At 47.6% G+C, this 16,622-nt stretch overlaps 1 protein-coding gene across 3 annotated transcripts in view; it reads left to right on the top strand.

Annotated features, from left to right (window-relative positions):
• Positions 1-16,622, top strand: part of TTI1 (TELO2 interacting protein 1) — a 45,471-nt gene that overhangs the window by 22,609 nt on the left and 6,240 nt on the right. For 2 of the 3 annotated variants that reach the window (XM_045885751.3, XM_064573157.1), the window contains exons 3-7: positions 1,599-1,808; positions 4,747-4,895; positions 7,559-7,699; positions 9,630-9,834; positions 10,101-10,188. In XM_045885751.3, the coding sequence (XP_045741707.1) occupies positions 1,599-1,808; positions 4,747-4,895; positions 7,559-7,699; positions 9,630-9,834; positions 10,101-10,188 (793 nt within the window). Of the gene's footprint in view, positions 1-1,598; positions 1,809-4,746; positions 4,896-7,558; positions 7,700-9,550; positions 9,835-10,100; positions 10,189-16,622 lie in introns of those variants that run through there. The other variant, XM_064573158.1, reaches the window with a different exon arrangement.

Raw genomic sequence — 16,622 nt, 5'->3', positions numbered from 1 at the left:
GCTCTCCAAAGAGGTTGCACCAATTTAAACTCCTGTCAGCGGTGTAGCAGAGTGCTGATTTTGCCACCCCCTCATCACCATATTCCCGAGCTTTTTGCTAATCCTTGCTTATCCAATAGGAGAAAAATAGCACCTTATTATAGTTTAATTTACATTAAGAGTGAGGCTGAGTTCTTTTCATGTTTAAAAGCCATTTTTGTAAGCAAGGACTTTAGTGTCTGGTACTAGCCTAAATGTAGAAATGTAGGAATCACATATCTTCTTTGAGCATTGTAAATGCTAAGTCCTGATTTTAACTCGTTGGGAATGCAATCCCTTGGAGTATACTAGGGCCTGACTTATGTGTGGGGACGGGGCATTGAGGAAATGGCATAATTGATCCCCTACATGTAGAACCTCTAGGTTCTGGAATGAAGACTGTCACCCAGCATTTGCTCTCTGCGGTTCCCATTGGCCTGGCCCTGGCATCTCCCATCTGCTGTTGCTCCAGCTCTGCGCACGTGCTCCTTGATAGAAAGGAGATTAGCAGGTGCGAAAGGTTATCAGAGGCATTTTTCCTGCTGTCTGTAAAAGAATGAAAATTCACACTGGAGTTTTCTGGGATTTTTTTTTATTGTTGTTTCTTTAAGTGTTAAGAGCCTTTTTTGAAATGAAGCCCTAGGGGAAACCCAGTATACAAAAATAGCTGAAATCAGAGCTGCTGGGTTAGAGAGGAGTTAGACGCCCTGGGCCCACTCCTTTAGCATGCTGTCTCTTGGGGCCCTCCCTGTTGTGGCCCCGAGACATTCCTGCAGAACCGTTAGGGTTCCTCAAGGCACAGTTTGAAAGCCACTGGTTCAGTGATGTTTAAGGCTTATTCTGTGGTGACACATCAGAAATACTGGAGCATCCCGAAGAAGGAAAAGCTTTGGAGAGAATATGTCAGCCTTTTCTATCAGAAATACAGATGTGAGGGTCTGTGTCCATTCCAAGACTCTATAGAGCCTGTCTTCTTCTAATGAAGAGTGCATCCTGTACTCAGAATTTTGTCACTTGTATGTATTCTCTTGCATATTTTCTCATTCAGCATATATTTGAGCACCCACTCCATGCTGGGCTTGTTGGATTCCAGTGGCAATCAGTGGAGCAGAGTCTAGTGGGAGATTCAGACACTAAACAGTACACTCAAGATAAATGTAATTATAAATCATGATGAGTTGATATGAAAGGAAAGAAGATAGTACTATATAAGAAAGCCTATAGGGACCTAAATTAGATTGGGAAGTCAAGGGATGGCTTTACCAGGCAAGTTCTATGTGTACTGAGACATGAAAGGTGAATTGGAATTAGCCAGATGTGATGTCATGAGGAAGGTACTCCAGACAACAAGAACAGCATATGGAAAACATTGTGGGGTCGGAAAACACCTGCCACATTGGAGGAATGGGAAGATGCTCGGTTCACGGGCAACTGGGAGGAGATGGAAGATGAGGTTGGAGAGACGGAGGGACCAAATTGTGTGGGGCCATGCAGGCCATGGCAAAGAGCTTATTCTACCTCTAGAGTACTAATGCCTATTGTCAATGACCGTGGTGATCATTATAACACTTTATTTTCAGCCCAGTGGTTCCCAGACACAGGTGATCTCGGGCAACCCCAAGAGCAGAGTGCAGGGGAGGAGGGAAGTCATTTGAGCCAAGGACCAGCAGCTCCTGAGAAAGGACTTGAGAATACCACCACAGCAGAAGACATTGAACAATTTTTGCTGAACTACCTCAAAGAAAAGGATGTGGCAGATGGAAATGTCTCAGATTTTGATAATGAAGAAGGTAACTGTTTATTTTGGCTTAGCCAGTTTTTTCTTTTTGAAGCAGATTATTATGAGAATGAGATCTCATTACAGAAAGTTTGGAAATCAGAAAAGTCAGTCATGACCCTACCATGCTCAACAGAAGCAACTTCATTTTTTTGTGCCATCTTATCCCATTCTTTCCTGTTGCAGACCTGTTTATATATGGTCACAGCCACAGCTTAAATGCATTATACTCTTTTTGCACTTAGTTATATAATCAGCAACTCTCCACGTTGCTATAGAGTTTTCATAATTAATGTTTTAATAGCTGCTACTAAGTATCCATTCCCCTGTGGGACGTTTGGGTTGCTTCTAGCTTTTCACTCTAATAAACAGTGTGGCAGTGGATGATTCTGTGCACGTGACCTTTTCCCTTTTTTTTTTTTTGCATATTTCTTTAATAAATCCCAGAAGTGGGATTTCTGGGTCAAGGATATGAACATTATTTTATGCTTGCCAAATTGCCTTTCAGAAAGGTTGTGTCAATTTATACCTTCCCTTCAGCAGCGTGGGATTAACACTGGTTGTACCACAACCTTGCCAACATTGGCCATTTACGAGTTTCACTTCTTGCTAAATTAATAGGTGAAAAATGGTTCTTGATATTTGACTTTGCATTTCTTTGATTACAGGCAAGGTCGAACATTTTCCTATATGTTCCTTTCCTGACAATTTTTTTCTTGTTGCCATTGTCTATTCATATGCTTTGTCCCTTTATTTATTGGCGGGAGGAGATTTCAATGTTTTTCTTACCTATTTATATGATAAAGGAGAAGGGAGTTCAGGCTGGTTGAAGCTCTGGCCTGTTGTTTTATTCACAAGCTCAATCTGGAGCTTCAGGTCACGGAACGATTAATAAATTGTTAGAATCTCCTCTGCAAATATAAAATGCCAAGTCATAATGAGCTTGGTGGTCTCAGAACTATCCTAAATCGAACCGAGTCCCAAATTAGTTTGTTAGGGTGGAATTGAGCAGGATTCTTTTTCTTTTTTGGTGGTCTCCACTCCAAGATTCCGGTGAAGTGAAACCAGTACTTCCAGGATAACAGGAAATAGTGGTTCGATGCAACTAACTACCGCCAGTTCCTGCGGTGTGTCAGGGAATTATCACAGAGCCCGGGTAATGATTTATGCAGAACGGAGTCGTTGCCCTCCCCGAGGACAGTTTTCTGATCAGAAGTCTATTATCAGGCCTTTTCTTCTCAGTTTTATTTCTTAAGCCAACCCAATCTTTCTTTTCCTGACCTGCATCCCACACCAAAACCCGGAAACCCAGAGGGAGGGGAGGCATCATGATCCCTCGTAATCCGGATTTGCCATTTTTGTTTGAAATTCTAGCATTGTCTGTGAATCCATTCTTTCACGATTAGGATCTTCTGGTTCTAGTTGATGTTGGCTAGGAGCAGACTGAATGAATCAACCTTTCTCCCAGTAATGGAAGAATCCACATCCCTCAAATAACATTGTGCAATAGGTGAATTTCAAACAACAAATCCTCTGGGAAGAAAAGCACAGCCTTCTCATTCTTATAATTATCATTCATCAAGTACACACCACACACTTGGCATTATAAAGAATGTTTGGCTTGATGTTGGTTTGACATGTGTTTTTTGCTTTAGCCACGATGAAAGCACCTCATGTATCTGAGGTCCCTTTCTCCAAGAAATCCAAGCATTCTACAAATGCATTTTCATTTATCTTGTCAGCATCTGGTAGAGACAGGTGTGGCCTCTGCTATAAGATTCTGTTTTTTTCCAGCAGAGGAAACAGAAATGGGAAAAAGTGAAGCGAACAACGTTCAGCTCAGTGGAAATGAGCATAGCTAGTAATGGTGGCTTGGTGGGGGGGGGATGGTACGGAACTGGGGGCTGTAAGTACATAGAGGAAAATTTTTCAGGGTAGGGATTTTGGCCTGGGTTTCATGCAACTCTCAGGTCTTTTTGTTGTTGTTTTAATTTACAAATTTATGCCTATCATGCACAACACGGCACTCTAGGCAGTGAAAGAATGCTAATAGCTGGTGACATTCATCTTATTTGACTGTCAACAAGCAAATGAGGTGTGTGTGCTTTATACCTTTTTTCCAAATGAAGTAATGTAGGATGAGAGGGTTGCTAATAGGTGTGCAGGCAGGACTTGAACTGACCTCCTTTGACCAAACCCATCCCTGTGTATTGCGCCAAGCTGCCCCACTGGTATCTCATGCAGACATCCTTAAGGCCTGATCTTGGCCATCGAATGATCTCACAGGCTGGTGGAGGAGACACATGAGCCTTTTAGTCAAAGAATGAACCAAGAAGAGAGAAAGGGTAAAGGTCAAGGCAGAGGCCAGCCAGGGAGCTGCCCAGCCTCAGGGCTCCAAATTAGAATGTTGCCCTCTTAGGTTTTTATTTGAAATATTTATTAATGGAAATTTAGAAAAGACCGAAGGTATAGGAAAAAAAATCAAAATCCCATATGATCTCATGACCCCATCTCTGTTAGTATTTCGTTGTCCTTCCTGCTATGCAAAAAATATACATAATAGTGCTCCCACTGTGTATGCAATTTTATTATGTACTGCTTTTCTCCTTTTAACACAATATTCTTTCATAAACATTTTCCTTTGTTAAAGCCCTCAGTAAACACAAATTTGGGGGCCCTCATGATATGTCATAATTATTTCCCCTTGAGTGGCCATAGTGGCCATGGAGGGGTTCTCCCCCCCACCAGACCCCCCAGTTTTTAGTTGTTATAGTTAATGCTCTGGTGAATATCTTGACTCATAGCTTGACCCAAATTTTATATGGTTTCCTTAGGATCAGTTCCTAGACATTTTCCCTTGTAAATGCTATTCCTGCGTCTGAGGTTGGGAGATCATGTCGAAGTGGGGCATCTCTCAGAAAACACTGTCCCCAGTTACGCTTTTTTTCCAGAGGAGCAGTCAGACCCTCCGAAGGTAGACGACAGTGACACTGGTCCCGATGTGGAGCCGCCGCTGCCAGTGCAGATCCAGATAGCCACAGATGTGATGGAACGCTGCATCCACTTGTCGTCAGATAAAGATCTGAAAATCCGCTTGAAGGTCAGTGTGCAGCCCCTTCCCTGCATTTGCATGGCAGCAGGACTCCGGGTCGCTCTGGCTGGCAGTGCCTGCATGGGTGAGCAAGAGGCTGCCCTTATCTCCTGGTCCATGTGGGGTGGCCAAGAGAAAGCATCGGGAAGAAGTTATCTGTGGGATGACAGCCTTATGTCCTTCTGTATCAGCTCAGATGCCAAAAGGGAGCCAATTCCCCTTTGTGGAATTAAAAAAACACAAAGTTTTGGACATCCATTGACTCTCCAAGGGAAAGAAAGTCCTATGCTTTGGACAGGATATCGTTTCCTGAAGTCACTTAATGTGGGAGGCAGGTTTTAATCCTTGGAAGCCGTCATTCTTCCAAGACTGACTCTGGCCCCCATCTCTGTTTCTCTTTCCATGTTCATCCCCAGAAAAACACCCACAGTTCTTAATTGTACTTCCTCATTTGCTGGCAGTTTCCCAAGAGCATCCCCGTCAGCAAGGACTTAAACTGTGTGATAGTGAAACTGGGCAGCAGGGCAGCCGGGCGTGGGGACAGGGCTTTCAGCATCACCTGGGAGAAGCTCTCACGGGGAAGGGCCTGGTCCTTCCCACTCCCAAGCAGGTGTGAGAAACACAGCTGCCTCGGTGAGTTACTGCTAGTGATGAGAGCATGCTGCCCTGCTTGGGGTGGTGGGCTAAGAAACCCCAATCCAGGATCATCTCAGATCTCAGGGTCTGTGCTTGGTGGAACTTGTTTCGTTTCCCTAGAGACACTTCCTAGCATTCATCTCTTGTTGCATTCAGCAAGTACTCTCTGAGTGCCTGCTATTTGCAAGGCTTGATTGTAGATGTCCGGGTGATACATGAGCTGAGTGTCTTCCCTTTTATGGAGGCTCTGTAGCAGCTGTGTCCATATGTGTCCAATGACCGTAGTCATTGAGATCACCAGCGTTGGGAGTCAGACCTACATACCTGAATTCACATCCTGGCTCTGCCTCTCTGACCTTGAGCAAGTTACTTCACCTTTTGAAGCTTCTGCTTTTTCTGTAAAATGGATGTGATGGTACCTGCCTCGCTGGGTTGGTGATTATAAATACGAAACAGTTTGCATCAGGCATGGCGCACACACATTCACTCGTTCATTCACCCAGTGTTTATTGTGGACTGCTGCAGGTCAGGCAGAGGGTGTGCAGAAGGAAGTGAAGCAGGCATCCCTGTCTTCGTGGAACTTCCTATCTCTCGTGGGGAAATATACAAACACACACCTAGAAGGTGAAGAAATCTCTGAAGATAATAAGCAGGTTCTGTGATAGAAGATCGTAATTCACCCATCCAGTGAATGTGCATTAGGAGCCTACGCTATACCAAACCCTGTTGAAGAAGACAGAGCTTATGCCCTGATTTCGGCTAGGTTGCTGGGGGAGGCCTCTCCCAAGGTGGTGATACTCAAGCCAAGACTTAAAGGCTGAGAAGGAGCAAGCCATACGAAGGGGCAAAGGCAAGGAGAGGAATGTCTTAGGCAGAAGGAGGAAATGTCTGTCTTGGAATCGGTGGCATCTGACGTACCTTGCCCAGGTAGTGACAGAACTCCCACGCCAAGCCAGTGATAACAGCGCCGTTTCCGCTGGCTTGCTCTGCTGTCCGCTACGTGCCGAGGTTTCTCTTCCTCTCCTGCCTGCCTGTTCCCCTCACGGGCGGGCCCTCTTTGGTTCTTTGTTGCTCTTCCGGTCTCGGTGTGACCAGCACACAGTAGACGTCCAGCAGGGTTTACTGCTCGATTAGCAGACCTCGCCCTATCTGACTCAGCCGTGTACCCTCCCCTGCTCTGTGAAGGCCGGCCCGTCTCTGGGAGGAGAGGCCCACTGGTCATCGTCGTGACCCCTGCCAGTGACACCGAGGCCGGCCAGTCGTCTCCCTCTGAACTGCAGATCAGGACATGTGTTCTCGGGGAGGGTGAAAAATCCAGTTTACATCTGGGCCACTCCGAACCTTTCTTCTGAGATGGACCTGTAGCTCGGCTACTTGGCTTCTCCATGTAGAAGAAAGAGAACATGACTTCACCCAGCCTCTCAGCGTCCTCCCCTCCCTAGCTCCTGTCTCAGCCAGTGCTGCCTACATCTGTTCGGTGGCTAAGCCTGACTCCAGACAGCCCCTTTGGATACCTCTCTTCATTGCCCCGATATCGGGGGCCGTCAGCAGCTACACACCTCATATACACGTTCCAGTATATACATACCTCCAGGACAGACCTCAGACCCCTTCAGCCCTCCACTGCCACCCTGTGGCTGCATCCCTGTCCTCTCCTGCGGGCACGTGCCTGCTTCCTAAAGGGCCTGCTCCTATCTCTCTCCTGCTGCAGGCCCCTCCCCCACTCAGCAGCCAGAATGATCTTTTTCAAACATGAATTGTATCATGGCACTTTCCTGCCTAAACCATTCTGATGGCTCCCCACTGCACTTAGTACAAAATAAAAAATTCTAACGTGACACCGTCACGGTCTAGTTCCTCTTCCCCCTCCTGTGTCACGCTACACGTGGCACTGCTTCAGTTCCCTGAGCCCTGCAAGCCCTTCCTCCTCTGGGTCCTGGTTGCCATTTCCACCTCTAGGAACTTCCAGGAACACTCTTCCACGCTTCCTGTGACTAACTCCTACTCTGCTGAAATCACATCCTCTCTTCTTTCAGGTCTTGGATGTGCTGGATTTGTGTGTGGTTGTTCTGCAGTCCCACAAGAACCAGCTCCTTCCCTTGGCTCATCGGGCCTGGCCCTCACTCGTGCACCGACTCACCAATGACGACCCCCTGGTGGTGCTCAGAGCTTTCAAGGTACTGTGCAGACACCCCACCACTGCCGCGTGGGTGGGGGCAGCCGGCACAGAGGGCAGCCGTGTCTCTGGGCATTCGTGCTCATTTTAGCTGATCCTTGAAGAAAGCATAGCAAAATAAGAAAGGCACAAAGAAGAAAGTAGAAGTCAGTCTCCTCTTGAGTTAGAAGCAGAAGGAACCAGCAGCTGAAAAGGACTGCCGGTATTCATCAAGCACCCCACCGTGTGCTTGGCACTTCCTCACACGTGAACTCATCTCCTCCCAACAACTTTGCAAGGTAGCTACTATTCTCCCCATTTTTGACAGAGGTGGAAATAGGCTCAGAGAAGTTCAGGGATTTTCTCAAGATCACACAGCTAGTAAGTGATAGAACCCAAATCTGTGAGTTTTTGCCCATGTTCTTTGCACTACACAGGAGTCAAGGTGAAGGGGCCCAGGTTCTAGCAGTGGGCATCCTCTGCCCATCCAAGTGACTTTGGGCAAAGCCCATGACCACCCATTTTCAAGTTGGCCTTAGGAGCATGTGTTCCACCTTCCTCATAGTATTGTTGACAAGGATAAAATGGGACTATTTGGTGAAATGCTTTGAAAAGTTAAAAGCCATATATATATATATGTCAGGTATTCTCCCCGACTTAGTTTGGCTCATATCAGCACATGTATTTTGGCTTATTTATTTATATTCTTCCTTTTTCTGAAAAGCACTTACGGCAGCCTATGGAGATATATTTCCCAGGGCAAGCTAACATAAATTAGGAGTAGGCAAGCAAGATGAAGCAAAGAAAAAAGATGTGTAGGGACATAAAATGAAGCCAGGAATGCAACTGGTATACTTGGCAAAACTATTTTGGTTTTCTGTAAGATTCTTCAGCATATACTGGACTAAAATAGGAGCTTACATTTAACCCATATGAAATTGTTAATATTTTTTTCCAAAGCAAAATATACAAAATCACACACACACAAAGGAGAGGAGGGAGGCTGGGGGAAGGGGAGAAGGAGGGGGGTCTTGCTAAATCTTATTCAGATGTGCTGCCTTCCTTTATGGAAATTAATAGGTAATCTGAAATGACAGGCTTAGAAAAAGGAAAAAAAACAGAAAGACGTGTGCACTGTAACTGAGGCTGCTTTTCCACCCCCAGACACCCCGGTGACATCTGAGGCCTGGAAGGCCTTGTGCAGGCCAGCTGAGGGCCCTGCTGTAAGGGCCTCATTCTCTGCAAAGTCGACAAGCACTCTCCGTGCTGGTTATGCCTTGCTTACCAATTTTTAAAGAAATTCCTGTTATCCTGTATATTCAGCCTTGTGCAGCGGGGCAGAACATTTCAATATGTTCTGCTAGAGAAAGTTTAAAACGAGACATTCCAAGAAACCGCCTGTGGTGGAAGATGGGATGAGGGTGGCGTACATGGGGATGGTGCCATGGAACAGGAAGGGCTCTGCCAGGGCCCTGACCACCGAGTCCTCAGTCGAGAGGCCGGGGCAGCCACTGCCTTCCTGGGGCCTTCACGTAGCAGCAGCTGGGCCTCACTGTTTGTGTTTGTTCAGCTCGCTAGAGTTCAAAGCACAAGTCTTTTCTCAAGGGACGTTAGGAAGAGTCAAGAGATGATCTATGTGAACTGCTTTAAGCTCTCTTTTTTTTTAACCAAAAAAGGGAGGAACATCAAGGTATTAATCATATTATTCATCCAACCCAAGATTCCTTTGAATTATTCCCCGTGTAATCTGTATTTATGGATGGAAGCAGCCATGCCTTAGGAGCAGAGACCTCCGAATTCATAACTGTCAGAATCACAAACCATAGGCAAGGAATTAACAGCAATAATTCTATTTTTTTTTTTCCCCAAGAAGAAATTGAATTACCAGACATTCCTTAGCTCTGTGCTGCCTTGGCGATGTGCAGTCACCAGACCCGGGGCTGTTTCTGCAGGTCTTGCGTACCCTGGCAGGCAAGTGTGGTGACTTTCTGAGGAGCCGCTTCTGCAAAGACATCCTGCCCAAGCTGGCTGGCTCCTTAGTCACCCAGGCTCCCGTCAGCGCCCGAGCTGGACCAGTATACTCGCACACGCTGGCCTGCAAGCTGCAGCTGGCCGTTCTGCAGGGCCTGGGCCCCCTCTGCGAGAGACTGGACCTCGGTAGGTACCGGCCACCCTCCCCTGGTGACACCGTGGTGCCCGGCGCCCCCAGTCTTGCTCCCTCCTCTCCCTTTGTGTGTCCATCCTTCCGTCTTACTTTGGCCTCGTTTTCCCACCTATCTTGATCTTTTTCTGACTTGCGGGGTGGAGTCAAGAGCCTAGGGCCTCTCGCCTAGCTGTTCCAGGCTCACCAGACAGCAGTTGCTTCCTCCTTGTCCCAAATGAAGTCTGAGGGTCAATGCGTGTTTTGTTTTTCCTCTCCGCAGGTGAGGGTGACCTGAATAAAGTGGCTGATGCCTGCTTGATTTACCTCAGCACCAAACAGCCCGTGAAATTACAAGAGGCTGCCAGGAGGTACGTCTGCTTGATCACCCGCATCTCTTTACGTTTGCTCTAAATTATAGATGATTTGCTAATGGCGAGCAGAGTCAGGGCATCTCCGTTCTTTTCTCTCTTTGCTCTTCTTGCCAGGTTAAGATGGTTTCTTTAACTGAGCCCACTCTAGAGATGGTATTTTTACTAGATGCATTTCTCTTTGCAAGTAACCTTTTCCTCTGCTGCAGTGTCAGCAGCCTTTCCAAAGGGGCAAAAAGCAGAAAGAGGGCGTGCTGAAGGGGACACAGCACCCTCCTGGTAGGAGGGGGATCTGCTTCTAGGCCCTACTCTAGTGACCAAGTGACCCTGGCACCTGTCCGGACCACAGCTCCTTCGTCTGCAAAGCATAAGCATTGGGTTGCTGATCTGGCACACCTTGACTCCACAGAGCATCTCAGTGGACGTCAGGTGCTCTAAACCCTTGCACGTTGTACACAAAATCGGGTGTGTACAAACAGACACTTAAATTCCTTTTTCTAGCTAGAGTCCACAGCATTCATCTGATTATGGTAGGTGTCTGTGAACCGAGAAACATAAAGAATCGCTGGACTAATGGTTTAAAGGGCCTTTTTCAACTCTGAAATTAGGTGATTGTAACTTCCAAGAGTTTTGCTTATTCTCTAATAGCTGTGTCACCGCTAATGGAAGAAGCTTCCTTGAGCTCCAAAGGATTTTTCTCAAAAGCTAAAACTCTGAGCACAGCAGCATTCCCCAGACTTGAGACCAAAAATGCACTGTGTCCCCCTTGCCCCAGCTGGATGGAGAGCTGGGGCAAGGGGGCCAGAGTGGACCTGCCATCCCCCCAGGTGTCTACTACTGGAACAAAAATTAGCTTCCCTGGCCTGGCACTTTGTCCTACCCTGGGCGCTGCAGCTCCATGGCCCAGAGCAAATCAGCAATCCCTCCCACTTCTTAGGCTTCTAGAAATGAGTCCCTGATCTTCCTTGGTGGGGTAGGAGTCCTCTCATTCCCTGCAGGCCTGCAAGGCCGCTCAGACTATGAGATGAGGAAGCTACTGCTCCCTTATAAACCTTGCACTCCCTGGGAGTGATGGAAATATCCTTTTGAATTGATTTATTGTCCTTTGCAATTTTTTTGCTCTTCATTTCCCCAGTTCCCTTTTTTCTTTCTGTCACTTTCCCGTCACTTCCCCTAGGCCCAGAATCAGTCATGGTTTCTCGAGCACAGGGGCGCATCCCAACCAGCTTCTTATCCTCAGACAGTCTTGTTCCTTAAAGAACCAACTTAGGGTGAAAATAGTCCTCCCCCAGACGGCATTCCTGAAGCTGCTCTCATGCCGATTTCAGGTGCACCTCGAGAAGGTAATGAATTCATCTTGGAGTAAATTCTCTGTGTGCCTGCTACAGCCAAGAGTCACAGAGATCTGACTCTCCCACTCTCTGTCCCATTCTCCTTTTCCTACAGCCACCACATACCCGTCCTTCAAGTTTAGACCCATCAAACAAGCTAATATTCGCCATTCATTATCTCTTCATTTCTAATTTTCTTTTGTGCCGCTAAGAGCAATTAAACCTGGAATTGGACCTTGCTGAGTCTTGAGTTGGTATTCAGGGTGCCTCTGGAGGAGGAAAATGCAGCCAGACCACTTGACTGCAGCGCCTTTGTTTGCTCTAGCGCATTCCATTCGGGGTTGAGTCAGATGACCTCCCTCTTGCCGGGCTGGGAGGGGAGGAAGTGCAAGGTTGATTGGTTCACAAGCACATCATCTGCAAACTTATTTTGAAGTCAAGGAAAAAAACCAGTGTTGTCCTTGATCAGGAGCTGATTTGGCATCTTGATTCAGAAATTAATAAGCTCCATAAATGGGAAAAGAAGCCTGAGACAATAGGAAACCTGGTCTCTTTGTGAGCCTCGTTACTGAAGGAAGAGAGGGAGGGGGGTGCGTACTGAAACCCTCCGTGCCTATGGGCAATGTCGCCTTCTGCTCCCTCATCACCAGGTCCCCTGGCTCAGGGAGTGGCTGCACCTTCCAGCGGTTGTTTGTCCTTCACTTTCATCTTTCCCTCACGCCCCACTTCCATTCTGGAAGGGAAGCCGGTCTACCTGACTTACAGAATCTCTCTTCAGACTATCCGCATCTCATCACCGGCCCCCTTCCCCCACTCCTGCCCCTGTGTATTCCCCACTCAGCAGGCACTGACACCCACCACGCACACCTGGGAGAAGGGAAGCCTGTTGTGTTTGTTGCCAGGGCCCAAGAGGGAGCCCTGTAGCTGAGTGTTCAGAAGAACCAGTGAGAGCCGGAGCTGTCCACAGATGCCCCGGCTTCCTCAGAGCTCGTGAGTTGCCGATGCGAGGTGGACGCCCCCTCCGTCTGACAGGGGTGATGAGGGAGCGTGAGGGCCAGTATCTGCTCTGAAAGGAGATGGGTGAGCAGCCGTGTGAGGGGTGGACGAAGTTTCCTTCTACTGTACCCTTCTTGGTTCTTTGGCTGGTCTAATAATTGACGTAAGATAGATTAGTGGGAGAAAACCACATTTTTTTTTATTTCATACCTAAGGGCACCTTATAAAAACATGAGACCCAAGGTCAAGTGGGGCAGTTGAGGCTTCTTTGCCATCCTGAGCTAAGGAATGGCATAGGGGCCTGGGGCTTCACAGGGGGAGGAGGGTGATTCACAGGACCTACAAAAAGCAAATGTTTGGTAATTAGATGTTTGCCCTGCCATACACATAGGTTATTCAGATTAAAAGTTATCTCTGGTAATAGCTTTCTTTCTGGACCAGGCCCCCTATTCAGATTCTTCCAGGTAGTTAATGGAGGAGTAAGAGTTTTTCTTGAATCTGCTGAGTCTTGATTGCCTCCGGCTCAAGTCAGTCCACACGCCAAAGTGGCACTTTTTGGGGCAGTCTACTCTGCTCCCCTTCACGTGTCTGTGGGTCCGGCAGGTGGGGGCTGGAACCTCCGAGGGGCAGCCTCCCTGCCGTTGGCAGGGAGACAAACTCAGCAGCTCCATGAAAGTTCCTCTTTGTGTGCATTACTGTTGGCTTTTTCCTTCCTCCTGTTTGCTTCTCCTGGCTCCAAAGAATGACCAAGCCTGTGTTTGCTTTTTTAATTTGTCATATTAAATAGAGCCTTTGTGGCAGGCTTTTACATCCAGGCTGTAAACTCTAGAAATGGAAATTGACCAGGGGGTGGTTGATATAACCAAGGCTGTAAATGCTAAGAACAGAAATGCCATTCCAGTTCAATGCTTTTATCTAGCAAATGTGCCTTGTAAGGAGGGGCATAAATCTTGCAACTTGGGGGAGGGGTGGGGGATAGGGGTAGGACAGAACCTCGCCGTATGTTACCACTAGGTGTCACTGTTAACTGGCTATGCAAGAAAAATACCAGCTCCCCCAAAGTCCATCTAGTTAAATAACTTCAATGGATAACAAACAAGAAAATCCTATTTGGGGTGTGGGAGGAGGGGTCAGCATACCACAAGTTGTAAACCAGGCAGGGTCCCTGAGGGTAAGCATTAGATTACAAAGAACAGGTCAGCCATACCCCCACCTCAACCATGGCAGAGGCCCACTCAACTGATTGAAATTCCCGAGTAGCCCTGGACGCCTCTGAGATCTCTCCCAGCATGCAGTGGGCCTCCACAGTTCTGTGCCTTTCTGACCATGGAGCTCTGCCTTCTCACACATGAGAGGAATCTGAGATGAGAGCACATACCCCAAGTTTCTGTGTTTTTCCTTAAAGCCAGTAAATGCCGTCAGCTTGATTCAGCTCAACTCCGTTGAAACCATACTCCTTGGGCCTATCTCTGAGCAGCCTCTGAGGCTCCCTGTCTTTTGCAGGGAGGTCTTAAATCATCCAATAAGCCTTTCACCCTGGGGCTGAAGGGAACAAACGAGGCAATACCTGTTTTGAAAAAGAAGTCTATGCTCCACAGGTCTCACGAGGGAAGAACAATGCTTTTAGGCCCCTTGGTCTCCGCCCCTAGGCCTGCCTCCACCTGCCAACCCCAGGACCCAGGTGGGGATGCAGGGTGCCAGCAGATAGTGACTGGCCGGTGCCCCTTTTGGTTGTGCGGGTACTGAATGCTACAGTCCTCAGTGCAGTGGTGGCCGGGGAGGGCGTGCTGTGGCCGGGGGCTCCCTCCCAGCTTCCTCTGCCTAGCCATTGTATACAAGGGCAGAGGATCCAGCCTGGGACAAACCTAGGTTCAGACCTTGCTGGCTCTGTGACTTTGAGCAAATGACTTCGTTTCCTTGTGTCTTGTGTCCGTCCTCTGTAAGCTAAGGGTGGTGGTAAGGGAATTGCATTTCTCTGTGAAGGAGGTCCCTCAGCGAGTCCGATCGTTCTCCTGACCAGCCGAGGAGCTGCGATGTACCAGGCACTGTTCTAGGCACTGAAATGAGAGGAGAGCAAGAGAGAGGAGTCCTCTGCCCTCACAGGGCTTGTGCTCTGGAGGGGTATTTGTGTGTGTGCACACCCCTGTGAGGGATGTATGTAAAATATGAGATGCAGTATGTATGTATCATATGAACATCTGTGCACTTGGGCATGGTGTGTCTTACTGGAAGTCTGCTTCATCGTCACCGAACTCTGAAGAGAGTTTTTCACCCCGGAATGATCTTTTCATGTTAATTGTGCCACCTCCCCCTACCACCCTCTGCATGGGAAGTTAGGACCAGGTTTCAAGGTTCATTTACTGGCTGACTTCCCCGCTTTCTTTCTCGCAGTAGGATCCCAGCCCATCAAAGAACCAGCCGGTGCGTTCAAACCCTGGACGAACACGGACTGGCACGGGCTCGTTCGTTTCATCCCCGTCAGAGCCCGGCTCCTCTCTTCACCCACACATGGGCCTTTTATATTTGAACAGATCAGGAGCCACAGAGGTGATCCGTTAGTTCAGCTGAGCTTGAAATTAGTAGCTCATCCCCTCAAATGTTGTGGGCAGTTTGTTTGAACTTGGGCTGCAAAGCTGTTTCCCCCTTGGATCGAACCCAGCGTGGAAATGAGGGCACTCCTAATATTTTTCCTTTTGACATCTGATTAATAGTTGACAAATCCAGACCCAAGTAGTTAGCTTTCCTATTATCCATCTTTTGACAGACATTGCTGCTTTTCTTTTCCAGGCTCATTGTTCTAAAAATACACTCAGGTCTGAAGCTGTTCGCTGTGCATATACAGGCGTGATTTCCTGGTGTCAAAGATAAGAGACATCTGCCATGCAGATTATAAACAAAGTGGGTTGCCGGGTTTCAGATCTGAAGGCGGGGACCTCTGTGCTCCTTAAGCCAAATGCTGTGTGTCCTTCCCCTGCTTCCTTGGTGCTGTCCTGTGATCGATAATCTGCCGGGGTCAACCATTTTACCACCCAGAGGAAAGGCAAGCGTGGGGCGTGCCTGCGCATCTGCACTCTGCACTGGGTTGGGACCCAGGATGCGCCTCGATGCTCCAGGGAGCAGGACCACCTGCACAAAGTAGATTTCACATGTCAAAAGCCTTGGCAGACCACAGGGTACCTGTTTCATCACTTTGCAGGGTCCATGGTCTGTCCTGAGCCCCTGAGAGGCCGGTGTGAATGTCATGATCCCAGTACCGAGTAAGGTAGCCAGGAAAATGGCCTTTATTATCTTATTAGATGTGTGTTTATTCACAAGATTTTTTTTTTTTTATTAAGAAGCCAAGTACTGTGTTGAGAGTTGAAGATTGCAAAAATGAATACCAAATTAGAGTGGGCCTCATGTTGCTGCTTGGTGGCGGCATAACCCTGGGCCAATCAGTTTACTTCTCCCAGTCTTGGCTCGCTCATCTGCAAGACTAGAGTGAGCATATCTGTTATCTTCCACCTAATTAAATTATTGCCAGGATTCAGTAAACTCATGCATATTATTTTTCAGCACAAAATGTCAGTACGGCGGAAAAAGTCAGTCAGTAGTGGTTGTTAGCATTATTAACTTCCTCCTGATACCAAAAAAGACCTGGGTCATCTTATCAATTAAGTGTATGCAATAACAACAAAAAAATAGTAAGAGGGGAAAAAAACAAGGTGAAGCCAGGGTTGAGGTTAACATATGAAGTGCACACCTAGAGCTCTGCACCCTTGCTGGAGATGAGCCTTCAGTGTGGCCCTCATCTTCCTCACAGACAGAGCAAAGAGGGAAATGCATCTCTTGTGCAGCTTCCCGGCATCCCCGAAATAAGAAAAGAGAGCTTTGCAGAAAGAGGCACAGCTTTCCTTGGTTCCGAACCCTAAGAAAATTTCTCCATGGGTCATCTTAGAAGAACACCGGGTACTGTTGTGGCTAATGTCTCTAACGTCCTTGCAGTGAACACACAAGTACACTTTCTAGAGCTGCTTGTCCCCCGCATCCATCAGCAGAGGCTGCTGGCTTAGTGCCACAGCGTGGGTTCCAGGAAAACAGACCAGGGGGAGGGGGACCAAATAGGTA

Source organism: Mirounga angustirostris, unplaced genomic scaffold (assembly GCF_029215605.1).
Source record: "Mirounga angustirostris isolate CCGP_5_RB_7025 unplaced genomic scaffold, mMirAng1.0.hap1 SCAF_10, whole genome shotgun sequence".
Classification (NCBI taxonomy): domain Eukaryota; kingdom Metazoa; phylum Chordata; class Mammalia; order Carnivora; family Phocidae; genus Mirounga; species Mirounga angustirostris.
Note: the sequence above shows the minus strand (reverse complement) of the source record. Positions and strands in the feature narration are given on the sequence as shown.